This window comes from Gopherus evgoodei, unplaced genomic scaffold, assembly GCF_007399415.2.
Source record: "Gopherus evgoodei ecotype Sinaloan lineage unplaced genomic scaffold, rGopEvg1_v1.p scaffold_48_arrow_ctg1, whole genome shotgun sequence".
NCBI classification, from domain to species: domain Eukaryota; kingdom Metazoa; phylum Chordata; order Testudines; family Testudinidae; genus Gopherus; species Gopherus evgoodei.
Window position 1 is genome coordinate 1,887,746 of NW_022060069.1, and position 26,271 is coordinate 1,914,016.

Consider the following 26,271-nt stretch of genomic DNA (forward strand, 5'->3'; position numbering starts at 1 on the left):
CAGGGCCCAGCCAATGGGAAATGCACCTACAATCTCCCTCCCTGGGGCCCAGCCAATGGGAAATGCACCTACAATCTCCCTCCCTGGGGCCCAGCCAATGGAAAATGCACATACAACTCCCTCCACTTCCAGGGCCCAGCCAATGGGAAATGCACCTGCAACACTCCCACCCTGGGCTTAGCCAATGGGAAATGCACTAATAAAATAATCCCTTCTACAAAGAAACAAAATATCCCCCGGGGTCAGCCAATGGCAGACAAGCTCACACCCTCCCTCTCAGGCTCAGCGAATGGGAAATGCCCAGAAAACAAATAAACCCAGGGCTCAGCCAATGAGATACTCAACAGGAAATTATGGGACGCCGTTGTGATTGGTCCAAAGTAGGTCTGACCCCGCCCACCCTTCAGCTGTCCATCAAGTTCACCCTTCACACCCTCGAGGCTCTGTTTGATTGACTCACACAGGAGGCGGCCTGCCGCCAATGGTAAGGCCTGTTACAACGCCGTCGCTATCGTTGGCCAATGGGAGCTCCCCTGACAAACTAAGCGCGAGCGGGAGACGGGCGGCGCGGGAGGGAGGAGGGGCGGCCAGGCTGTGACCCAATGAGAAGCGGCCTTGCATCGCGGCGGGGCGCGCTCGGCCAATCAGCGGCCCCGTGGCACGGCGGCGCGGCGCGGGCCGGGAGGAGGGCGATGGCGGCCATTTTGAGCCGCTGGCCGGGCCCAGCGCGGGGCGGGGAGCGGCGCCATGGACGTGCGGCGGCTGCGGGTGAACGAGCTGAAGGAGGAGCTGGGCCGCCGCGGCCTGGACACGCGCGGGCTGAAGGCCGAGCTGGCCGAGCGGCTGCAGGCGGCGCTGGAGGCCGAGGGGGCCCGGCGGGGGCCCGGGGACCAGGCGCCCGACGGACGCTGTGAGGGGCGCGCGGCGCGGCGCGGCGCGGCGCGGGGGGGCCCGGCGGGGGGAGCCGGCCCCGCCCCCGACTGTCAGCAACGGCCCGGCCCGGCCCGGCTCCCCTCCCCGGGGGCTGGGCGGGGGGGTGACGCGGGGCCCGGGGGGTTGGCGGGGTAACGGGGGGGTCGGGGGGGTAACGTGGCGGCTGGGGAGGAGGGTGATGCAGAATTCGGGGGGGCAAAGGGGGGGTCCGTTGGGGTCGGCGGGGGCGATGTGGGCGCCCTGAGGGGGTAACGGGGGGGCCCTGGGGGTTCAGGGGGGGTGATGTGGGGGTGATGTGGGGGCTGGGGGGTAACGTGGGGATCCAGGGGGGTAACGTGGGGTAACGTGGGGGGTCCGTTGGGGTCGGCGGGGGTGATGTGGGGGCTGGGGGGTAACATGGGGGTCCGGGGGGGGTAACGTGGGGGTCCGGGGGGGGTAACGTGGGGGTCCAGGGGGGTTGGTGGGGTAACAGGCACCCCCAGTCCAGGGCTGGCCCGTGCTGATGGCGTCGCTGTCGGGTGCGGGCGGCCGGTTACTGAAGTCCCCAGGTGAGGTGACCAGACATCAAGTGTCAGTAATCGGGAGGGGGGATGATAGGAGCCTATATAAGAGAGAGACCCAGAAATCGGGACATCTGATCACCCTGTCCCCAGGGGACCTACCTCACCGGGGGCACGTGGGCATCACAGTCCCGAGGCCCCTGCGTCTCATCGCATGCTGAGATTGGCGGCAGCTCTGCCCACTGGTGTCACCTGAGGTCACAGCCAGGAGAGCTGCATTGGGCCTTGTTTGGTCTCCGCAATGGGCCAGGCATCTCCGCCGCGGCTGTTGGGACCACGCACGTTCTCCCCGGGCTCCTCTTGTCACGAGGGGCGTACCCCTTGGCAGGCGTGATGTGCTAACCCAGCCCCAGGGCGTGTGGCCTAGGGGTTAGAGCAGGGGACATGGCGACAGCAAGTCGGGACTCCTGGGTTCTACTCCCAACTCTGACACAACGAGCAAGTCCCAGCCATCTTGTACTGAGGTGGGGGAGTAGGCATAGAAAGCGTGTGTAGATCTACCTGACAGACCTCTGTGCCCCTAATGAGGAAACGTTGCATCCTTCTGCCAGCTGCTGGTGCTTACCTGTTACACCACGTGATTGGTTTTATTTTGGTCCAGAGCAGGGTCAGCTCCTTCCCAGAGTAGTTCCTCCTTTCATTTTCTTGTTGATGGATTTTGGCAGATGGGAATCCTGACAGCCCATCTCGACTTCTGTCAGCTTCCCCCCGTTTACCAGGGGGTTAGGGTCTGCTTTGGTGGTAGAATTGGTGTTGGCAGGTGCTGTAGAGCAGTGTCTCCACTGTTTTTTGCTGGCCTAATGTTTCTACATGGTGCGACTGTCCGGCTGGAGGAGCTACATGTGCAAGTGTGCAGATGTCTGGGTAATATATTTGATCAGTTCTATTTTATACAGACAGAAACTGAACTGCCCCTCGGGGTTCGGCATTGGGCATATGTATGGGTCTGACCTTGCTAGTCATCTTACCATTTTACTATATTACACTTCAAACCATCCTAAATCTCTGGTGCCTGGAAGCATGTCTCCCTGGGCAGCTTGTTTGCTTGCTAACGGCTCTTTGAGGCATACTTTTATCCTTAATAATGGTGCATCTTGTACAGGTTCTGCGCTGCTCTGGCATGCGGTATTTCCGTGTAACTTGCTAAGATACCTCATCGTGCTGTGAAAGGGAATGAGCCACCAGGCAGTGTTTCGCTAGAGGACACTGGTTTGCTTAGGGTCTGCACTGAGATGCTCTTGCTATATCATTGCTAATTTGTTTGATGGCCTCTGAGCAGATCACCAAAATTGGCTGTTCTGCATTTCCCCTGGAAGGTGGTGGTGCCTCCCTTGCCACTTTCACTTTTGCTTTTTGTGGATCTTGGAAAGTAAATGGCAGTTTATCAGTCCTGCTGGTTCCAGGGCTAGACATGAGGGTCACAGGTCAATACTGCCGTGTGGGAAGTGTTGTGTCTGTCATTGTTTGCTGGAGTGTTGGTTAGGAGACTCGTCTTACTCTGGGATTTCAGAGTTTGGTTGTTTTTAGTGGAAACTGGGTTGTTTCCTTTGGAAAAGTTTTGTGACTGAAGCACATGCCTCTTTTGCAGTGAACAAGTGGTTGGCTTCTTTCCGTTCCCGATAAGTTTCTGAGAGTGCTGGGTGCCAGGCCTGTTAATCTTCAGTGCATAGGTCCCAAAAGGTGCAGGGACCAATTCCCTGGTGATAAAATGCTGAAGCTCCGTTTTCCTCTGCACGTTCTAGTTACAGTCCGTTGTAAGTAACGGCCTTAATGCCTGTTTCTATTTGAAGATGGTGTCGATAACAATACTCATCAGAATGACCCCCAGGGTTATCAGTCCTTCGAGCACTGCAATATTAAACAGGAGAACGAATCCAAGTACGAGAGGAGATCTCTAGACCACGAGCGTCCGGTCTTACACTCAGGTAATGTTCATTTTAAAGTCGGCCTTGTCAGCAAAACTCTTTGAAAAGTAAGATTATAACGAATGGGCATGTAATTACTGCCTTAAGTCACTGTGGTGCCCAGAGCTCTCCTGTGCTAGTGGATCAGTCCCTACCGGAAGAAGGAAGCTTTCTGTGGTTCTCTTCCCCTCCCTTCCCCATGCTGTGTAAGCCTTTGATAGGGGTTTGCAGTTGTATTGCCCCATTGTGTAGTGTGATCAAAGAACTGGTTTCAGTCTGACAGGCACTCAAAAGGCAGTATCGAGGGACGGAAGCTACACTGTTCTGATGCCTGAGACTTGAAATAGCCTGTTCTTAGACAGCTCTCCAAAACCCTAGTATAGATCAGTGGTGCATTTATGATCCAGCGTTTTGTGGTTGTTCAAGGCTAGGAACAATTTCTGCATCCCCTGGAAAAGCTGTGATTTTGATTCCCACTGGGGTACAGCAGCTGAATGTATTGTTGCCAAAAAGATCACAAGACATCAGACCTTAAAATGACATCTCTCTGATCCCCAGCTTGCTTCCTGTCATCCCCCATGGTTGCAGTATTTTGCAGCCTAATAGGGCTAGAAATAATTGGAGACCCGTATCCTGCCAAGGACTGGTCCTGAACATGCGATTAGGAATAGGGAAATAATGGAGCCCTGTAAACTAATCCCTTTTAATCACACTGGGGGAAAAGGATGAATTATCATAGCAAAAATACCCCGGGGAGGGGTGGTGGGGTTGTTAGCAGCATTGAGCAGCTCTCAGTAAAGGCAGAGGAGTCCCTGTCTTGTCATGGGTGACTGGAATATTTTAATCTCACTGCCTGTTTGAAATGCAGAGATGAAGACAGAACTAAAGCAAGAAGAACCAACTCCTGGCTATAACATGCCGGCCCCTGCCTATAACATGCCGGCTCCTGGCTACAACGCCCCTAGCTACAATGCACCCTCCTCTGGCTACAACACCTCCAGTTACAGTGCTCCCAGCTCTGGTTACAGCGCCCCCACTGCTGGCTACAATGCGCCCCCCTCTGGCTACAATGCACCTGATCCATCTCAGCCCAGACAGCAGCAGCAGCCACAGGGCCGCAAGAGACCTTATGAAGAGCAGCGAGGGCGAGGGTATTACGAACACCGGGAAGATAAGAGGTGAGCTCACGGAGGGAAACCTGAATGAGTCTCTGGTTTATGGCAGTTAAGGACGTTTATTCCTGGGCCAGGAGCTAAGGAGAGTCCTAGAAGCTGAGTTTGGAAAGAGCTGGGAGCGTAACTTGTATCTGTCGAAATAAGAATTATAAGATGGTATCTCCTCTTAGAGCTTTTGGCTCTTCCTGGTTTGTGGCAGGCTCTCCCTTGTATTTAGGCTTGGAAGGATTAGATTTTTATCAGTAAAAGTTGGTAAAGATCAATTTCATCGAACACACACAGATGGGCAAAGAAAGGTCCACTGATGATCAAGATGGGCAGAGTGAGAAAAACACTGCTTGAGAACCTACTCGTTTGATTTCGGGTTGTTTCTTGGGTATATTTTGACGATAAAGTTATAACTTTATGAAAGTTTTAACTTTTTGCATCTCCATGTCTGCTGTTGTTAAATAATCATCTGATGCCCCTGTTATCTGACCCTTCAGAATTTCTTTGAACTGTGAAAATTTAAATACATAAAAAAGTTGAAAGCAACTATATTATCCGTCAATATGATAAACAATAAAAATCCAGTTCTGCCAAGCCTGCTTGTATTTAAGAAAGTGATTGTCCGTATGAAATTTTTTCCATCCAGTCTTAGTCAGAGTTCGTGTGTTTTAAGAACAGGTCTGGTTCTGTGTTCCCCACAGCCTGTACCGGTTATTGGCAAGTGTCAGTTTCACTGTTCTTCTCTGGAGGTTTGTTACAAGCTGTTTGTACAGGGTCAATAACTCTACCAGATGCAGGGCCTAAGGTAACATCCCGTGATGAAAACCTGGAAGCTTTCAGTGGTGGGAAAAAGGGCCACTGTCAAATGTTCCCGGAGAGCCTCTTCACCTTTGCTTTTCTAGTAGGAGTCTCTGGTTGCAAATCCATACTGATCTGTCCCAGTGAAAGTCTGACAGTTCTGAAATCCTTCCAGGCCTTCTTCCCGCTCTTTGTCCCCAAAGCTCTGCCTTGCTGGTTGACACATGAGTAACATTGGTGCCTTGGTGTTTTTGCTCTAGGGGACGATCGCCTCAGCCTCCTGCAGAAGATGACGAAGAAGAGTTTGATGAGACACTAGTGGCCATTGATACATGTGAGTGCAGGGGGCAGAGAATGGTGGCACCCTGCACCCCAAATACCTTTACCTGATGGTCTCCTTCCTGCCTCTTCTCAACTTGAAAGTTATCCAGGACAGCAAGACTAGACTTCTCTGGTTTGACGGGAGGACTCTCAAGGGGGCCCAGAGAGATACTGGCAGCTTTCTCTCCCCATAACTGAGGGGCAGGGCTAATGTGCCTTTAACAAAGACTGCCTTTCTCTGTAGTGCTTATGCGTTGGAATTCATAGAGTCCAAGGCCAGAAGGACAGCTGTGGTCATGTAGTCTGAGGACTTCCCCGAATTCCTTCCTGTTTTAATTTAAAAGTGTTAATGAGCACAGGTTTTACATCTGACTGAAGGTCTTTCCTGCTCCCTTGTTTATTTTTCAGCCCCCAGAGATCTCATCGTCTCTCTTGTCCTTATCTGGCCCCTATCATGGTAGTACCTGAGCGTCTCATGTTCTGCAGTGTATTGATCCCCCCGCCAGTCCAGTGAGGTGGGGGGTGCAAGATAGGGAGAGGCCCTTCTGTTCTCCCCGTCTTATGGACGGGAGCTGAGGTGAAGAGAGACAGAACAACTTGTGCCAGAGCTGGGAATTGAACTGAGAGCCCAAGCTGTGCTAGGCATGCTGCAAACTTAGAGTAAATGGTGGTTCCTGCTCCACACAATTTATAATCCAAGCTGCTCCTTGTGCCAAGACAAGGTGTGACAGGTGGATGAGACACACAGGCAGGTCGGGGAGTGGGGGAACGCCAAGAACAGGGCTTTTACTGTATTATGGTAATGCCTAAAATCTCATTGTGCAAGGGGCTGTAGGCATAGGAGGTGGCGTGCGGTTCTTAGCCAATCTAGTGCACTGATCACCTCCATATTGTTCCAGTCAACAACCAGACCTCCTTGTCCTCTAGATAATTGCGACCTGCATTTCAAAGTAGCCAGGGACCGATACAGTGGCTACCCGCTGACCATAGAAGGCTTCGCTTATTTGTGGTCAGGCGCCCGAGCTACCTACGGCGTGAGGCAAGGGCGAGTCTGCTACGAGATGAAGGTAAGAGCAGCGTGGTATCTCTAGCAATGTGTAAGTCACTGTGAATGGTAACTTCACCTTTCATGTGTTAGGGATCTTCCAGTGGGGAAAGAGAGCTGGATTTGGGAGCATTTCCATCAGGAAACAGGGCTTAGCCATGAATAGGACTAACAGCAAATAGGTTCCTAATGACTCGTCTGAATATCCAGCTTCACCAAGGGGAAAGAGTAAGATGGAATCAATCTCCACGTGTACACTTCATGCCTGTTTTCATTACCACCTATGTAGCCTTCCTTCTGAGGAGAGATAGGGACTGTGGAGTAACAACACAGATTTAATTCACCTCCTTCCGGTGAGAGAGGAATGTCTGTCCTTTAACCCGGGTCTCCTTTTTCCGTGGAGGTGTCCAATTCACCGATGGTGACCATTAAATCCTCTTTTTTTATCAGCTGAAGCTGCAAACCCTCTTTTTTCCTCACAAGTGGCATAATCAGCAAAGTTGGCTTCCTTTGTAAGATGGTCAGACCAAAGTCCCTCCACTCCTGTTGTGGGGCTAGTGACTTCAGTCTAGGCGTATCCCTCAGGCAGAGGTCAATTGGATCAGCTTGCAATGGCTTGGTGGCCTTGGATTCTTTCCCTGGTAGCTGTATCTTGTCCTCCTGAATCTATGGCTTCATTTTTTAAAGTTTCTAAAAAAAAATTAAAGTGCAGGTTGCTTAGCACTTAACATGACTAAAATGTAAATCAGTGCAGGGCAGTCTTCAGACCTGGGCAGAGAGCCTGGAGCAGTAGCTTTAAGAGATGCCAGTCTTCGTTCATTTCGGCTTGGTGTTAACTCTGATGCCTAGTGGTGGTGCACTGAATGTCAGTGCTGACTGTTTCACTGCAGATCGTAGCATGTGTGCATGGGGAGGGATGGCCGGCTGAAGACCTGTCCAATCTGGCCTCTTGTTTTGGGTCATAAGTGGACAGCCTTTGGATTGTGGTTGTGACATGGGAACGCTTTGCTGCTCTTTCCAATCCCCTGGTTGATTGGGCTACCAGACCACTTCTGTAGCAGAGTTCTTTTCACTTTCGGGCTCTGCGTAGTTACACTCCACACAGCTGGAAGCACAAACCTCTCAAACTGGTTGCAGCAGGAAAAAAGAATCTTCCCCAGAAGAGCTGTGCATGCACCCGTACCTCCCCACACTCACTCAGGAACGTCGTGTGCGATCTGCCAGGCCAGACCGTCTGCACTGGGATTGGGGAATTGAAACAGGAGGAAAACACCGTGCCCAGTTACCTACAGGGAGGTGTAATTTCCCATCACCCTTGGTAGCTGATTTCATGAGTCTTAGCAGTAAAACACAGCACAGTCCCACCATTTGTCACACAGTCTGGAGCTGGGCAGAAAACTTCCAATTAGTAAACTGGAAACTTACAAACATCAGCTTAACTCAAGTCATGCCTTTAGCCAGTTCCTTAGTGCTGCTTCATGTAACACAGAGAATTCTTTCCAGTAATCCAGGCTGCTGGCCTCTCTCAGCTGTGGTCTGTTAAAGCTTCTTAACAGAAATCTAGGGAAGAGATCATGAGTACAAGGAGCTAGGACACCTGGGTTTTAATCTCAGCTCTGCCACTGACGGCACAGAGCATTGCTTCCCCTCACAGACGAGGCTAACAGGAACTTCTCCCAGAGCTGAGAGAGTTATGAAGCTTTTTTTAAAGTACCATTGCAAAACGTTACTTACTGCGGCACTAAGGTGGGTTCAAATTTCCTCACCAATGTTATGTAACAAACCCATGGCTTTTAGAAAGCTTTCGGCATTTCATCTTGTGCTTCTCTCAGCTTGGGCTGTGAAAATAGCCTTGTCAGTTTCTCGTTCATTTCTGTTTTACTATTAGGCTCTGGTGTACTAGTACCTTGTTTTTCAGTCTTTTCACATACACAACCCTTTGTTCTAAGTCAGTTTTCACACACACACCCATTGCATTTACCATAAGAGCGTCTGTGACAATGATTCTAGTTATACTGGTGTGGGGCTGGACTAGATGTCCTCTTGAGGTCCCTTCCAGCCCCACGTTTTAGTGTTTAGAGGGCTTGACCCAGAACACATTACCTTGAAAAATCAGAGTGTGGGGCGTGGGTGAGATTTTCTTTGCTTTCAAATGTAATAAAACATTCAGTGCCTTGGGGGTCGCAACCCATGGGTGAAGAAACCATGTACTAGCACAATGGTTCAATGATCCCATTGCAGATGCTCTGGGGCAACCATTGATTAAAAGTTGTTACTCTGAGAATCGTAGATTATCAGGGTTGGAAGGGACCTCAGAGGTCATCTAGTCCAACTCTTTGCTCAAAGCAGGACCAATCCTCAACTGAGTCCCCAAATGGCCCCCTCAATGATTGAACTCTCAGCCCTGGGTTTAGCAGGCCAGTGCTCAAACCACTGAGCTATCCCTACCCCAGCTTTGTGGAAACACTGGTTTTTACAGACCCTGAATTTGGGGCCACATTTTCCTGCATCGCTCTAGATGAGACAGAGTTGTTAGGCTGGTAATTTACTTCTCTGAAGTGTCTGTCCCTGGTTCTTGCACAGACCACTCCAGGCGTTGACTTTAAAATGTAAAAAGTTTTTTGTGAACACTCTGGTTGTCTAGGCATGAAGGTCATTTCAATCTTGTTTTCTGTTCCCAGATCAATGAAGAAATTTCTGTAAAACAGCTTCCTTCCACAGAACCCGATCCTCACGTCGTGCGCATTGGCTGGTCCCTGGACTGTTGCAGCACTCAGTTAGGTAAGGGCTGCTGCAGCTTTTCAAATGCGACGCCAAATAGACACATCGTGTTACTTCTGTGATGCGCTGAAATGTTTGGTAAAGTCTTTGCTGTCACTAATTGCCTGGGTACCCATCGCCATGGCACCCAGGTTCTCATGTCCCTGTATGGGGTGGGAGGCCTGTACCCTGCCAACCCGTCACTAACTGCTTACAAAGGTATTTTCTTCAGCTCTTGGTTTGCACCGGACCTAGCTGGGCCATTCAGCTGCTGCCAGTGTTAGGGGGTGGCTTGCTCAGAGATGGGGCTTGCTTGGCCCTTTCCATCCACTGAAAATGCCCTAGCCCCAGAGACTCTTCTGTCTCCTCTGAAACAGGCTGTGAAGCTGGGAGTGTTGTAGCCATGTGCAGCTAGCCAGGGCTGGCAGTAACCCTGAGAGGGCAGGGCCTGTATCCTTTCCATTAGCCTTCGGTTAAGGAAGTGGCCTGTGCAGCCCTATGTTTGAATTGGCCGTGACCAAGCGAGCCCCTTGGACTCTCTCCTCAGGGGAAGAGCCCTTTTCCTATGGTTACGGAGGCACCGGGAAGAAATCCAGCAGCTGCAAATTCGAGAACTATGGCGAAACATTCTCGGAGAACGACGTCATCGCCTGCCTTGTTGTGAGTATGGGCTCTTGCTTCTTCGAGGGGACCCCCCCTTGTGCTGCCAGTGTCCCCCATGCACCCCTGTAGGCACCACTTCCAGTGCGTCCTGGCGTGGAAACTGAGCTGCTGGCCGAGCATTCCACCAGCCGCAGCCCCAGAGCCGCTCTTTAAAGTATATTCAGTCACTTCATTTCCATAGTCTCTGCTCAATCGTTCTGAGCCACTGCAGCAACTCCACCCCCTTCCCTCCTCTGCGGTGATATTCTTAAATACAATGTACCCTGCCAGCACCTCACTAACTGCTCACAAGGGTATTTTCTACAGCTCTTGGTTTGCTTCAGATGTAGCTGGGTCGTTCAACCGCTGCCACTGTTATGGGGTGGCTCCCTGATCGTGTCTGTGTAACATGGCCGTGGCCGGGTTGAATCTTCGCCCTCGGGATCTAAAACCAGTGAGCAGGAGATAAAGGACTGGATCTCTAGGAGTTTGCTTCTGCCCGTGGTCCAGGCAGTAAAGCAGGGATAGGCAACCTATGGCATGCATGCCAAAGGCAGCACACGAGCTGATTTTCAGTGGCACTCACGCTGCCTGGGTCCTGGCCACCGATCCGGGAGGCTCTGCATTTTAATTTAATTTTAAATGAAGCGTGTTTAAAAAATGTGAAAAAAACTTTACATACAACAATAGTTTAGTTATATATTATAGACTTATAGAAAGAGACCTACTAAAAATATTACAATGTATTACTGGCACGCAAAACCTTAAGGTAGATGAATAAGTGAAGACTCAGCACAGCACTGCTGAAAGGCTGCCACTCCCTTCGCTACAGGGAGCTTCTGTCTGCTGCGTTTTGCCCACTCCTGAGACTAATTCAGTGCGTAGGGAGGAGCTTCACGTTCTGCTTCCAGACTGTTTGCTTTGTGCGTTCAACTGCACTCTGTGTCTGGTCATTTTCACCGTGAAGTCAGCCCACTTCCTCTGTCCCCTCTGCAAGATCCCCAGGGGAAGAGAAGCAGCTGAAAACCCTGAAATACTGAGGAGGCAGGTAGCGTCAGATATGACACCGAGCTCGCTCCTGCGTTCGCCCCCAGGAGTGTTATCGCAGGTGGTGGTAGGGGAGAGCCCCCTGCTATAGATGAGGGTTTCCGTGCAAAGTTGTGCTGGGAATTCGCATCTCCACACGCCCACCTTCCTGCCCTCCTGGATGTTCAGTCACATACTAGTTCAGTTAGGGGCGGAGTCAGAAAGCACCTAACAGTTGCTCAGACCGTGCGGTAACTACCTCTCTCGGCACTGGGCTTCCACGCTGGAGCTGTCAGTTGCTCACTCTATGCTGGCTGACCTTGGAGCAGGTTACCTTGCCAGCACTGTGCTTGCAAACAGCTCAGAGCCGGGGCCAGCAGAGGCAGGATCTTCCCCAGGACACTGGGGATGCTGTCTCAGTGGGGGGCTGTGGTGTTAACACATGTTTGCATAGTGCCCGAGGGTGTGGTGTTCAGCCCGTAACTAGCTCTGTTTGTCCTTCTTTCTGGCCCTGCATTTGCACTGACTCTCTTCCCCTGTAACTAGGACTTTGAGTGTGGGGAGGAGGTGGAGATGTCCTTCATGAAGAACGGGAAGTGGCTGGGTGTGGCTTATCGGGCACGAAAGGAAGCGCTGGGCGGCCAGGCGCTCTTCCCCCACGTCCTGGTGAAGAACTGCGCCATCGAGTTCAACTTTGGGCAGCGGGAAGATACCTACTTCCCCGTCCCCCCGGGCTTCACCTTCATTCAGCATGTTCCGCTGGCCGAGCGCATCCGTGGGACCATAGGACCAAAGAGTAAAGCAGAGTGTGAGGTGAGTGTTTTGCATTGCGCTGTATAATCCACATGCTTCATGCCATGAGGCATTTACAATCCGAGGGTAAGGCTAGAGACAACTGGGGCTAACCATGAACCGTTTCCATCAGCGTGAAAACAGCACCAAACAGCACGCCAGCTGCCTGCCATCAAGTGTCTCCTGGGCAGAGGGGAAGATCAGACAGTGTTTGGAGGAGGACAGTGTGGGGTGGCTTTTTACTGCCTGCAATTCCTGTGACCAAAGATCTGAGCTGGGGTCCATCTCCCCCAGTATCCTGCCTCCAGTGGCCAGTATCTGCTACTTCAGAACTTGGGGCAGGAACCTCTAGTGGGGGGCCGGAGGCTTTAAATTCCATCCGCCAGTCTTGTTTATATTGCTCTTCTTGTTCTCCATATAAATCTCCAGTCCTGCTCTCAGTTCTGCTGACCCTTGGATTCAGTGACCCCTTGTGGCAATGAGTTCCTCAGGCTAGCGTGCATCTCATCCAGTGGTAACTCTATCACGCCACTAGAATGGAGAGAAGCAGGAATGTTGGTTTTTAGGAATGTTGCCTTGTTTTAAGGGCACCGCAGCTCTGGTCAGCTGAAGGAATGATGATTCTCCAGCATGGTGTAGCTGTCTGAGCACGCGGCTGGGAATCAGGAGCTCTGGGGTTCTAAACCAGACTCAGAGCAGCTCTCTTGGTGCGTGGCAGCTGTAGCATCTCAGATACCAGGATGATGAGCACGCTCTGAATACCTGGATGGACAGATAGGAGGGGGAGGGTAAAGTAGCATGGGCTTGTGGTTATGGTGCCAAACTGGGAATCAGCAGTCATTGCATGGCCTTGAGTAAAGTCACTCCCCTGCCTCGGTTTGCCCCATGTAAGAGGGAGTGTCTGTCTGCGTCAGAAGAGGTCTTGGACTTAGTGTGTGGAAAGGACAACGCACTCACTGGTCTTGCAATAGCTGACGCTCTGTGTGTGTGTTTCAGATCCTCATGATGGTGGGGTTACCTGCTGCTGGCAAGACCACGTGGGCCATAAAACATGCGGCTGCCAATCCAGCGAAGAAATACAACATTCTGGGAACAAACGCCATCATGGATAAGATGAGGGTAAGAGATGAGCCCTTGTCAATAGCTAAGTCTCCCACTGCTGTGGATTGCTCCTCTTTCGATGATCAGAGGGGATTGTTCCGCTGGAAAGCAGTCACTCTTGTATTAGACGTGACAGGGGAGCACTACACCTTTCTTACTCCTGGTCCCAACTCAGCCTTTTCTTAGAGCAGATTGTTCGCTCCTTTCATTCAAGAACCTTTAAGTGGTTCACACACGAGTTGACATATACACCCTGCACAGTGAAATGGGTATTGTCCTCATTATGTAAATTAAAGAAATGATATAGCGAAAGTAATTGGCTTTCCCAGGGGTCATTGCCACAACTCAGAAAACAATCCCAAGAAATCCTGGCTCCCAGCCCCTGCTCTAACCGCTAAACCCCACTCCCCTCCCAGAGCAGAAACTGGAACCCGGGAGTCCTGACTTCATCCTGTGCTGTAACCACTAGATCCTACTTCCAGTACTACCACATGAGGTGCTGAGGATCCCACCCTGTAGCAGTTCGCAGACCCCGCGCTATAATCCTGTACCGTATTTTCCTTCAAGGTGATGGGACTTCGCCGCCAGCGCAACTACGCGGGCCGCTGGGACGTCCTCATCCAGCAAGCAACGCAGTGCCTGAACCGCCTGATCCAGATCGCCGCCCGGAAGAAACGCAACTACATCCTGGATCAGGTACAGAGTCGTTCGCCCAGCCACCTCCCTGGCGTCCGCCTGTGCGCGTGACCAGGCTTACCTGGTGTACTACACAAGTGTTAACCATGTGCACATACATACACCCCTGTTGTATGTCTGGGGCTGAAGGAAAACTCCCATTGTAAAGGGCATACCAGAGAAATGAGGGTTCAAACATTCCGTGGTGAGTAATAGGAAGCATCCCCCTAGCTTAACCGCACGCAGTTCCAAATATTTAGAGAGCTTTTGGAACTAAATTGATTGTTCTGTTTAAAGTGTATCCAGGTAAGTGGCCGTGCAACTAAATACTGGCTTTTCAGGTCAGGGAAGATAGGCTAAGGTAAGTGCTGGTCTCTGGACGTTTCCTAGAGTGCCCTAGGGATCCGTAAGTACCACTGGTGAGTAGTTTGTTGTCTTTTGTTGGGATGGATGTCCTGAGAAGAACAGGTAAGCCCAGGTGAGTCACAGCCAGGCTGGCATCACTCAGGGTTATAGGAAACCAGACTTTCCTCCCATTACGTGTGCAGGCTTAAACCTCATGGCTGCATTTCAAAGCCCTTTACCTTTAATGGGAATTGAGCATCTCATTCCCCTAGGGGGCTTTGAAAGAACCCTGTTCTGAAGAGTCCAGCAACTCTGGATCTTCATCATCTAGCTGGTAGCATTCCCGGCAATCCATACAGCTCATTATGTGCCCATGTGGGGTTCCCTGTCAGCACACTGAATGCAAACCCTTGCTTTGGGTTAAGGCTTAAAGGCAGGGTGGCCAAAGGAAGATACTGTTCTCTAATCCTACTGCTGATGCGGTTGTCTCAGAGATCAGAGGATGCGGATAGCATTTAGTGTCTTCCCTTTATTAAGACACATCGGCGCTAGCCGTATTTGATGACAGCGCTCGGTTTAGTCTGTCCCTGTTAACTAGGGCATACGTGTAACTGACCCATACGTGTCTGTCGGTTCTGTATATTGACCCCTGAACAATAACCCTGAAATGTAGGATTAGTGTCTGAGGATTTAAAAAAACGAATGAATACCCAGTTTGGCCTAAAAGGTGCGCAAATGAGATCTTTCTTTGCTTCATCCGTCTAAAATTCTGAACCCTGATACTCTCCTTGTATAATGTTGATTAAATTTGCCTTGAGCCTACAAGTGAGATCTGGATGCCAAGCAAACTGTCGATCGTATGTGGAGTGAGGAAGTGTCTTCCCCACTTGGGGCTGGAGAGTTGTGAGTGTGTGGGTGTCTGGAAGATTTGGAATTAGCTCCTGCTGGTTTTAATATGATACAGAGCTGAATGCAGCGAGAGGTTGAGGTTGTGTTAGAGGTTTAAGCATGTTTCCAATACAGCTGGCTGCTTTCTTGAAGAAGAGAGAACATTTTTCCTCAGCTGCTATTTAGGTAGCTCAGTATGGAGTTTAGACTGTAACAGCGTCGTCTGTGAACTCTGTTATGGTCCCAGATCTTTTACTCTTTTGGCAACTCTAGGTTTGGCATATGCTTCTCAGGCTTTGTCCGTCTGTTTTCTCGTGGTTTTCTTGGGTTGTAGCTTTTTGCAAGGTTTAAATAAGATGAAGTGTTAGTGACTGACCTGTTTTAACTGTAAAACTGCAAAGAGGTGGGTTTCTGACCTTCTTGTATCTGAAGTACAAAGCCAAAAAGATTGTCCATGTACACGTCTTTCAGTAAGCTGCTACGTGTTTCTGTACGGGTGCTGTGCTTTTATGTAAGCGGCTGTGCTTCAAGGCAAACTCCTTTGCAGGAGTGTGTTTACAAATTGACTGTGTATCTATCATGTAGATGAGAGTTGAATATTTTTTAAAACTTTTAAAGACAGAGGATTCAGGAAAGCTGCCATGATCTCTCTTTGCTGTGTTCGCTCTGTAAAACTTCCGGGGTGTCTGGCAGTAGCTGAGAAGCGTTGGCTGTTAACATTTGAAGGTGCCCTACTTGCTAAGTGGCTGAGAGTTGCGTCAGTTTGCCATATACAACAACCACAATGATCTGAAACTGGTAACAGTCCCTCCAAAATATTGCGCTGTTGTTTTGGGACATTTTGTGCTTTTCTGTCCCAAAGGGTGTTGTGTATTTTGGTGAAAGTGTCATGGGCTCCTCGCTGCATTTATATGGCTAGAGCCTCTGGGTGGGCACCGTGGCAGCAGACTGGCTCTGAGAAAATAACGTGGCCCGTTATCATGCTTCTTGCGAAAGTTAGGGGAGACGTCCAGCTATGTGCCGACTTCGGAGAGCTGGTGGAAGCGCAGTCCAAGCTGCAGCCAGCCAAAAGATTGCCAGAAATCTGGCTGGCCAAGCCGACTGACGCCTCGGTTTTGCTTTGAGTTTGAGCTAGCCTTTCTTTTGGCTGTGCTGGCATCGTGTGTGCCCTGCTGAGGGGCGGAGATACAACTAAGGGAAGGGAGCATCAGTGCTCTGTGGATGAATGCGTTGCTGATGTTTATTTCATTGGAATTCCAGTGAGCTGTACAGTAGCCATGTGAAAGATTCAGGGCAGGTCCTCAGGTGTTGTAGAACAGTGCCACTCACTAGATGCTGATGGAGCTAGCTGCTTTACACCAAGGGAGGATCTGGCCCAAATCATTGAAACCCAAGTTCCATGGCTAGATCTAGTGCATTGTGCAAAGAATGGGATCCCCAGACCATCTGGAAAACCCCGCTCCAAAAGCGTAAGACCCGAAGCCCTGGGCCCTGAAAGGTAACCAGTTAATGGACAGAGCTGAGTCCTCAGGGAGCAGAGATTCTCGGCTGCATTGCTCAGATTTAAGGGCAAACAGGTCTCTGTGATTGGCTTAAAACCAGTCTCTGCACCCCTGCTTGTGACTGACCTCGGGCCATTCGCAGCTGTCACCCTGCCTCCTGCAAGGTAATCAGCAGAGCCTGGGGTGGCAGAGGCAAATCCCCAGGTAGGAAGTGAAGCCAGGTATCTGGGTTCCTGGGTGTTCACACCAGGGCTTTGGAGCAGAGCCCGGGGCTGGAGCGCGGAGCAGCTCCGGAGCAGTGGAGCTGCAGGTTTTTGCCTGGAACTGGAACGGAGCCAGAGCATAGCTCCAAAGCCCTGGTTCACTCTGAGCATCAGGAAAAGTAGCTTAATAAGAACACGCCCCTTATCCCTTTCTGGTGTTCTCCAGGCTGCGCCCCGTGGGGCTCAGTATTGTACCAGCCCGTGTTGTGTTTGAGGGATGTGCCGCTTGCCGTGCTGCTGGCATCAGCCCGTTTCCTGGGGACCGGGGAGAGCAGCAAGGACGCCGTGTGCTGTGTCAGTCCCTCACCTCGCTGAGCTGTGGGCTCAGGGTCCCCTTTTGCACCTTGGACCTCACTGCTTCCTTTGTTGATCCCCAGTTCTGTGGCCCTCCCCTCAGTCAGGGGTGGGCTTTGCCCTTTCTGCTGGGCCATCAGGTAGGCCTGGACCTCCTCTGGAGTGCTGAGGAGTAACCTCGCTGCCTGGAACTGACAGCAGAGGGTGAGAGTTTCACTTTAGGTGCCACTTGGCCTTGAGAGGATGCCAAGAACTTGGAACCTGTTTAGTATGTGCGACCTAGGCTCCCGCTGGCTCCAGTTCTCTTAGTCTGCCGAGGGTGGGAGGTGGCCATGCCGTGTGAAGCCGGAGTGGTTGGATGTCATGCACTGCCTTGCTAGATGCTCAGCTTCGGCAGGGCCTGGTAAGAGCGTGCTGGTCTGGCTGTGAGCTGGCGCCTTTTTGCTGCAGTATTCTGTGTCCTTACCTTGGATCTCTGCTGTAGCAGTAGCTGCAGAGGTTTTTCCGGCTGTGGATATTCTCTCCCGCTTTGGGAGCAGTTGGGCCTGGTCTGGGACGGGCACTTGTGTGAAATGTTGTTTCCAGCTCATCACCACCCTTGAGCACGTACAATAGATGCTGAAGGAAACCGAAGCATCAGTGTTTCAGCAACGCACATACCTCTGGGTTTAACTGGCCTGTCGTGAAGATCTTAATCACCGGAGGAATTTTAACTGACTAGATACTGGCATTACAGCAATCAAGGCTGGCATCTGTCTGTTGAAAACCATTGTACACCTCAGGCAGAGTGTTAATGTAGCGTGTGAAATCCCCGGGGAGGAGATGGTTAATCCCATTTTATATTAGAACTAAAACTGAGGCTCAAAGCAAATGCAGATGTTGTGGCGGGAAATGTGCATTGTGACAAACATGTAACAAATAATCTCATTAAACCAATGAGAGCGAAATGATTTTGGCTTAACAAAGCCATAGGTTGAAGTCCACCTAAACGTCAGTTTTTAATAGGAATAAAGTTAAAACGTGAGGCTTCAGTTTCCCAGTTTATTATTTGATCCCCCCTTTGAATCCAAGATGCCTGTGTACTGAGTGGTACCCCCGCTGTCATGGCCGTCCTCCCAGGGAAGAAAGCTTCGGTTAGGGTCCTCCCTTAAAACAGCATATGTGAGAGAAGGTATTTGATGAAGCTACCCCACCGCAATACAAGAGACAGTGGTAACATCCGAGCTCATCCAGGAGACCCTCATGCAGCTGGAAGAATCCTAGCAGCTGGGCAGTCTAGCTGTGTGAGTGCTGGGTTAGATGGCTCAAAGCTGCCTCCATCATCAGCCTCTGATTCCTGGGTAATGTGCCTGTTTCTGTTCTCCCCTTCACTTCCTCTGTCATTCTTAAAACAGCCCACCTGCGGGAAGCGTGAATCTGTGCCGCTCTTCAGCAGTCATGGCAGAGAATCCAGTTGGTGAAAACAAGCCGGCGGAAGGGATGTCTCTAGCATCTGGTCTGCACTGTCACAGAGTAGAATAAAAGAAATATGGGACTGGAAGGGATCTCAAGAGTCAATCCCCCATCTCCAGCTGATGTAGGATTAAGCAAACCTAGACCATCCTTGACAGATGTTTTTCTTTAAAACACCTCCAGTGACGGGGATTCCACAACCTCCCTAGGTCACCTGTTCCGGGCCTAAACTATCCTTCGAGTTCGAAAGTTTTCCCTAATATCTAACTTGAATCTCCCTTGCTACAAATTAAGCCAATTACACTTCTTGTCTCATCCTCAAGAGGCATGGAGTATGATTGATTGCCGACATCTTCTTTACAACAACCTGTAAAAGCAGCAAAGGGTCCTGTGGCACCTTATAGACTAACAGACGTTTTGGAGCATGAGCTTTCGTGGGTGAATACCCATTTCGTCAGATGCATGTAGTGGAAATTTCCAGGGGCAGGTATATATATGCAGGCAAGCCTAGAGATAATGAGGTAGTTCAATCACGAAAGCTCATGCTCCAAAACGTCTGTTAGTCTATAAGGTGCCACAGGATTCTTTGCTGCTTTTACAGATCCAGACTAACACGGCTACCCCTCTGATACTTTACAACAACCTGTGACCATGTCGCATACCCCTTCTGCCTCCTCCCCCAACCTTCTCATTAGACAAAACAGCCCAATTCGTTCAGCCTTTCCTCATATTTTCTAAACCTCTTATTTTTGTTCTCTGGATTTTCTCCAGATTGTCCACGTCTTTCTTAAAGCAGGATGCTCCAAAGTACGGGACAGTCCCGCAGCTGAGGCCTTGCCAGTGTCCAGTGAAATGGAATTGCTCCTTCTGCCCTCAGAATAACATTTTTAATCTCTAAAAAGATTTAAAATCAGTTGAATACTCCTAGCCAGCCTTGTGATACAGGGGTTAACCCCAGTTTAGACGGGGAAAATGAGGGGCACAAGGGAAGTCAAAGTCACACCTAGATCTCAGGTGCTAGCAACGCTGCCTCTCAGGTGCTTAAACATTAACACTGAATTCCCGTGAGTCACACACAAACATTCCTTTCAGTTCACAGGTTTGCATTTAACCTGTCCGGCTTCCCACTTAAAGTGTAAATCACTCGCTTGTTTCTAAAGAAAGCAAAGCACAAACCCTCGTCTTCATGGTTCTCTGTTTGGGGAGCGAAGCAATGAAAGATCTCATTTGAATTGCAGAAAGTACCAAATGTGGGCGTTCTAACATTACCACCACCTCCACCCCCCAGCTTCTGCACCTAGAAAGGTAGGCTAGCTGTCCAGGGTACTTCACAACCATCTACATGCACGAGGGCGGGGGCACCATGGCTTCTTTCACCATTGCAGGCCACAGTGCTCTGTTGGAAAAGAGAACGCCAAATAATGAACGTTTTTTGCCTCTTCTTTGTCACCATTGCTAGACAAATGTTTATGGATCTGCCCAGAGACGAAAAATGCGTCCTTTTGAAGGTTTCCAACGCAAGGCCATTGTGATTTGTCCCACGGATGAGGATTTAAAAGATCGAACAATAAAGCGGACTGATGAGGAGGGGAAGGATGTGCCAGATCATGCAGTGTTAGAAATGAAAGGTAGGATCCTAGAAATGAACAAACCGATCCACAAACCACACGCGGCCAAAACACTGTTGTGTTGTTTGAGCTGGAAAGAGATTCATTTTTGGTTTGAAATGCTGATCCTGATATTAATCTTTTATCCTCCCTTCCTTTTGTCTCACTTTTTGTAGTCTTCCATCTCCTCTGTGCTTAACAAGAGATGCTATAAACCCAAGCTGACTTTGTTCCAATGGGGAAGATGTTATGTATGTTTCATGTTATCCTCCCAGAATCCAATAATCAGGGCAAGGCTAGGGGTTGTTTCTTTCCTCTCCCACAACAACAGGAAAAAAACCCTCCCTCCCTGCCCTTCATGATTCCGTCCAAATGAAAGTGACTGTCTGGTCCCCCTATGGCTGCATTTCTCGCAGCTGGACACAAGGGGGCAGGAGAGGTGACTGGTACTTGGATGCAGTGGAGACCAGAGTGTCTCTCTCCCTGTCATTGGCTGGGGAGGGGATGACATCATGCGTACATCATTTTTGTGGTTTATGGTGTCTCTTCTCTTCCTGTTCACTTTTGCCTTCCTGTCTCTCGCCTCCTTTCTGGTGGGCCGACGCCGTGGCGCACGGCTGGGCTCCCGTGCACGGCAGCCTTTGTCCCCCTGCCAGGCTTCTTCCACCTAGCTCACGTCTCTTTTCTTCTCCCCTTCGCCCTCTCGCCGGGCCCGCGATCCAGCCAACTTCACACTGCCAGAGGCTGGCGACTTCCTGGACGCGGTGATCTACATCGAGCTGCAGCGGGACGAGGCAGAGACGCTGGTGAAGCAATACAATGAGGAGGGCAAGAAAGCCGGGCCCCCGCCGGAGAAACGCTTTGACAACCGGGGCGGTGGCGGCGGCTTCCGGGGCCGCGGGGGTGGCTTCCAGCGCTTCGACAACCGTGGCGGGGGCAGCGGTCCGCAAGGAGGCAATCGCGGCGGCTTCCAGAACCGAGGGGGCAGCGGAGGCAGCTTCCGGGGCGGTGGGGGAGGAGGCAGCGGAGGAAGTGGCAGCAGTGGAGGAGGTGGAGGAGGTAGAGTCTCACCTGTTCCCCGCCCACACTCCAGAGCCCAGGGTCAGAGCTGTTGGTGGGGGAAGTCTGAGCACGGAGCTAGGCCGACGCAGCGGCCGGAGGCGGGTCCTGTGGAGAGCTGAATTTGGTTCCTACCTTTTCTGCAGAGCATCTGTGTGCTCCCGGGCAGCGCTCGGAGGGTGGAGTCTCCAAGGTGCCGCGGGGCTTAGGGGCTCACGTCCCATCTGCGCAGCATGGGGTGCTGATCCTTTCACTCACCCCTTGTCCAGTGAGACTGTAAACTCTTCGGGGCAGGGAGTGTCTGTCTGTGCAGCCCCATACCCTGTGGAGGGGGAGGCAGGCTTGGTGAGGATCTTTGCAACCCCACCAGTACAATGCAGGGAGGTCAGTCTCTGGGGATCTGTGCTGAGACCAGGGCGAGGGGACACAGTCTTGTGGGTGTCTGTGCAGCCCCTAGCCTAATGGCAGGGGTCCTCATCAAAGCCTTTAGGTGCGAGGGAGTCTGATCCTCACTCCTTGGGGAGAGTGGGCTGCGCTGCCTTTGAAGAACTGCCCTGAGGGGTGGTTTTCGGGTGCTGGGCCCCATCGCATAAACAGCCACAAGGGTTTATCAATGAGATGTGTTCCTCTTGGGTGTAGGGGAGATTCTTGTTGACAGCCCCTGCTTTCTCTGCCAGGCTTCAACCGGGGCAGCTACACCCAGAATCGCTGGACAAGCGGCACCAGAGGAGACAACTCCAGCCCCCGGGGCAGCTACAGCCGGAACACCCAACCACAGAGCAGCTACAGCCCTGCTCGCAACCAGAGTAGCTACAAGCCTCCCAGCAGCACGCCCGCCACCCCCAGCAGCACCCCCAGCAGCTACAGTCAGCAGCAGCAGGTCAGAGAACCCGCCCTCGGTCCCAGGGGATCTGGGCACCTTCCCCACACAGCTGGCTGACGTTGGTCATGGCTGGCTTGTTGCTTTCTCTCAGCCTCTCCCCAGGAAGGATCATACCAATGGAGCAGGCTTGGGGGGGTGCTTGGGCGCTGCTCTGTGTTTGGCTGGCCAGAGGAATGAAGGTCATTAAGCTGGAGTTCTTTGAGGTGACGCATCTCAGGAGCAGGAATGCGCCCAGGCCATCCTGGAGAACCTGCATCCCACTCCCTTTCCATAGAGCCTCCAAAGCAAACGTTTCCATCTTGTGCCTCTTCTCCCCCCGCCCCACCAAAAAAAAACCAAAAAGAACAGCTTTGGGAATATCTCAGAGAAGTTGGGTTTCCCTCTCAACTTTCCCTCACATTTTTCTAGTTGCTGAAAGCAGGAAGTGAAATGCTCCCCTGCCTTCTCTTGTTTTTACCACTTTCCCCCTTTTCTCGGCAGGGGGGTAAAAAGGAAGGGTTTTTTTGCAATGGGGCAAGACCCTAGAAATGTGAAAATTTTCATTTTGAGATGTCAAAAGTCAGACAAGTTGTGGGCGTGGTGGGGGCTCTGGGGGAGGTTGGCTGGCCTGCATGAATCCTGGAATTGTCAGGCTGGGCGGGAACACGTGGTGGGACTGCAGGTCAGGAACGGCCCTTTCTGGATTTCATCTGAATTTTTCATTTTTCCCCCTGGAGTGAAATTGACATTTCCTTTCTTGGTTGGTTCTGCTCTCTTTTCCTTGGCTTCTCCAGCAGGCGACCGTGAATGCCGAGCCCTGTGAACGCACAGTCCCCACAGAGAGAGTGGGTGCATGCTGGGGTCACCCTGAGCCTGCCCAGGGGGAATGTTTCGGGCCCGTTCACCTCAGGGCAGCTCAGCAGTTGACCCATTCCCTGTAGGATGCTGCTGGGCGGCGTGGAGAGCGCCTGGGAATGGTTGTCAGTGAACCATGCCGCACAGTAACAATCCTGTGCCTTTCGTTACAGCCAAGTTACCCTCAGCCCTACACCCAGACAAGCTACACCCAAGGAGGAGGGTACACTCCCAACTACAACTATGGGAGCTACAGTGGTTATAGCCAAAGCTACACCCAGCCTCCACCACCGACAGCACAGACCTACAATCAGCAGAACTACAACCAGTACCAACAGGTAGGTGGGAGACGGGCTCTCGGCCAAGCGATGACCTGGCCGGAGGGTAAGCTAAGGGTGTATCTGACTGTAGGACGAACTGATGCTTGTAGGGAAGGAGGAGTAGCCCATGCATAGGATTGGGGGAAGGAAGTTTCCATGTTTCACCCTGGCTCTGGCTGATTTGCTGTGAGCGTGGGCCAGTCGCAGAACTTCCCTTCGCCTCTTTGCGGTTAGCGGAGAAGTTGAGGATTAGTGCAATGTTTGCGGTGTCCCCGGGAGAGCTCAGGCAGGCGACTTCCAGCAGCAGTCGTCCTAGGCTGTAATTCTGTCTCGAAGCTGATTGTAGAAATCAGCGTCGATACTGATCTGTCGGCTTCCCAAACTCCTTCCTGGTGCCTGAGGATCCATGCGAGATGCCCTGGTGCTCTGGCTAGTCATTCAGAGCGTGTGCGTGCTAATTGTACTTCACAGAAGATAATCTAAACCCAAGGGGGTCTGCCCCAGAGAGATTAGTCCTGAGGCCTGTGGCTGGGTGAAAGTGCTCTAACTCAATGGGCTTTACCGCACTCCTGGGCAGGGTAAGCAGCACCCCTACAGATCCCACCTTACAACCGGATGGCCAGGCTGCACGAGGGATTCATTGCTGTGGAGTAGAGTATTGCAGCAGCACCTGAAGGCCAGGCCAGGCCCCTCTGGGCTTACAGCCCTGTGCATGCCAGAGGGAGTGCCAGTCTCAAAGGCCAGTGTGCCGGGTGCTGCAGATGCCACATCTGCAGAGCGCATCTCAGAGCCTGCAGCTCCAGGACGAAGAGGTTGGTCAGCGACGCCCCTCCTTGGGCGCAACGCGGGGCTCTGCCATCAGGGTGAGCCCTTTGGTGCAGAAGAGAGAGTGTCCTTGGTGCGTTCCCAGACTGGGGAACGAACGCCCCGAGGACTAAGGATCAACCCTTCCACTCCCAGTGCCGGGCACGCTTCTCCAACCTGCCTCTCCCATAGAAAGACAGCAGCGCAGATCTGTAGAAAGTCCCTGTCAAAACGCTCCACTACCCGCTTCCCCCGGGAGAGACCGACATGCAACACAAGTTAGTCACGTTGCATAGTGCGCTAGGTGTGTAGTGGAGAATAAGAACAGCTCTTCTCTAGTACGTAGCAGATCTCAAAGCACTGGCCGAAGGAAGTCAGTCTGGCTGTCCCCATGGCTAGCAGAGGTAAGAAGGGACTTGCCTACAGTCGCCCAGTCAGTGCTCTAACCACTGGGCTATACCCTCACTAGGTAGAGTCGTGAAAACCCTGGTCTTGTGTCTGAAATGGGTAAATCCCCGGGACAAACACGTCCTGGTGGTGCTGGGGGCTGCCTGCTTCACCGGCACACTGCTCAGCACTAACTCTGTGGTCTTCCCCCAGTACGCCCAGCAGTGGAGCCAATACTATCAGAACCAGAGCCAGTGGCCCCCATATTACGGCAGCTACGACTACGGGAGCTATTCGGGCAGCTCCCAGGGAGGCTCCAGCGCGCAGTGAAGGCCAGCAGGAACTAAGGAGATCACACCCCTGCGTCTTTCTCTGGGAGCAGCCTGCAGCCCCTCGGGAAACCTCCGCGTTTCACTCAGCGGCTCCGTCAGAGCGGTTCCTGACCATCTTTGGAAACAGGCAAAGGAAGTGGGACCTCCACCCCTTGTTTTCTCTCTGTAGTTTTGACGATGAATGCGTTTCCTTGTACACTCTCGACAGACAATGGCATGCTCCCTTCTTCCTACCCTATAAGAAAGTTGCATTATTTCTCTCCATGTGTTTAAAACCATCTCCTTTGTATTTTTTGACTCTAAAAATGGTAGGATCTTAACCAGCTCCCCTGTTCTAGGTACTGTACTCCCAGGCCAGGACTCTCCTTGTCTAAAATCTACAGTAGCGAAGGGCCAGCTCTGGCCCCTGATAGCCTTCTCCCTTCTCCCCTACGCTAGACAATTGTGCTAGTGAGAACTTCCAAGCTTCCAAGGCTTCACTGCAGTTCAATGTCAGTCTTTCCTGGAGGGGCTTTATTCATCTATTCTGCAAAAGGTTTTTAAAATAAGTAAAGAGGGAGGGGAGATGGCTGTTTTATGGTAATTATGCTTTTTTTTTAGATTTTATGTAACTTTTTACAGTGGGTCAGCAGCTGTTAATATTTCATCAAGATAACAATTTCTTTGCTCAATCCAGGTGAGAAATAAAAGAAACCATCTTAAATGTGTAACTTTTTATACAATGTCTAAGTTTCTGTATCTTTGCACATGCTTTGTTCTGAGTTGAATTGTAACAGCTTTTTGTATTTGGAGAAAGAGTGAATATTGAACTTTAATGGCTTGGTGTTTTCCTTTCCCCCTTTCATAAATCCTCGGGGGGGTTAAAAAAAAATCCATTTGATGGTTAACGTGTCCCATCCTAAGCCTCCACTTTATGGAAAATAGCAGGCAGTGTATAGCTAATGGATCCCATTATCTGTCTGCCACAGCTCTTGTGTACTAGCTGCTGCTAAACCATCTAAAGTTCAGTCAGAGGAACACTTCAGCTGATTTATGCATGAAAAGTGTCTTTAAAGCAGCTCTTTACAAAACCCTAATGTCACTCAGAGACCTATCCAGGGAGAGTTTTTTGGAAAAAGCTTTTTTCAAAGAAAGTTTGTTTTTCAAGATGGCACCTTCCCTAGCTGGGTTTCCCAAAGAGAGAAATTGATTAGCTCCATCTCCTTGGCTTGTTCATAAGCTAACGTGAAATTTGACACATCTGTTTATTACCTAGGCTTAGTGAAATGCAAACTAAGTGGCATAAACAGGGGAAAGTTAAGTAGATTTTTAAGTGTCCTTGTTTTTAATAGGTAAGGGTCTCTCGCTCTCTTAAAATATGGGGCCAGATCCACAGTTGGTGTGGCCCAGGAATTTTAAACTGATTTGCGTCCCTTTTCAAATCCTTCAGTAAAAGCCAGCCAGTGCCTTTGGACACCAGAGGCTCAGTTCGCCACCACCCTACTTGTCACTTTCCAGTGCAGCGTTCCCGTTTTCCCTTGGCCTCTTGCCACTGGGGTAATGACCACCCAAGTTGTGCAGCTCAGCTGTGGAGTAAGACCT

At 51.1% G+C, this 26,271-nt stretch overlaps 1 protein-coding gene across 2 annotated transcripts; it reads left to right on the forward strand.

The window, feature by feature from the left end:
- The first annotated feature begins 732 nt into the window (after positions 1-732).
- On the forward strand, positions 733-25,505 carry HNRNPUL1 (heterogeneous nuclear ribonucleoprotein U like 1). Of its 2 annotated transcripts, none has more exons than XM_030546641.1 (15): positions 733-910; positions 3,284-3,418; positions 4,266-4,575; positions 5,619-5,692; positions 6,607-6,746; positions 9,406-9,505; positions 10,032-10,144; positions 11,699-11,965; positions 12,941-13,063; positions 13,613-13,741; positions 19,924-20,092; positions 20,795-21,130; positions 21,808-22,010; positions 23,021-23,185; positions 24,572-25,505. In XM_030546641.1, the coding sequence occupies exons 1-15, from the start codon at positions 748-750 to the stop codon at positions 24,686-24,688; spliced, it is 2,544 nt and encodes an 847-aa protein (XP_030402501.1). In that variant the 5' UTR covers positions 733-747; the 3' UTR covers positions 24,689-25,505. The 2 variants fall into 2 exon arrangements, with proteins under 2 accessions (XP_030402501.1, XP_030402502.1); XM_030546642.1 differs by lacking the exon at positions 733-910 and adding an exon at positions 1,381-1,481.
- The last annotated feature ends 766 nt before the right edge of the window (positions 25,506-26,271 follow it).

Coding starts and splice junctions, on each gene's coding strand:
- HNRNPUL1 (XM_030546641.1), top strand. CDS start 748: ATGGACGTGCGGCGGCTGCGGGTGAACGAGCTGAAGGAGGAGCTGGGC. Junction 13,742..19,923: donor GCAACTACATCCTGGATCAG/GTACAGAGTCGT, acceptor CACCATTGCTAG/ACAAATGTTTATGGATCTGC. Junction 20,093..20,794: donor TGCAGTGTTAGAAATGAAAG/GTAGGATCCTAG, acceptor CCCGCGATCCAG/CCAACTTCACACTGCCAGAG.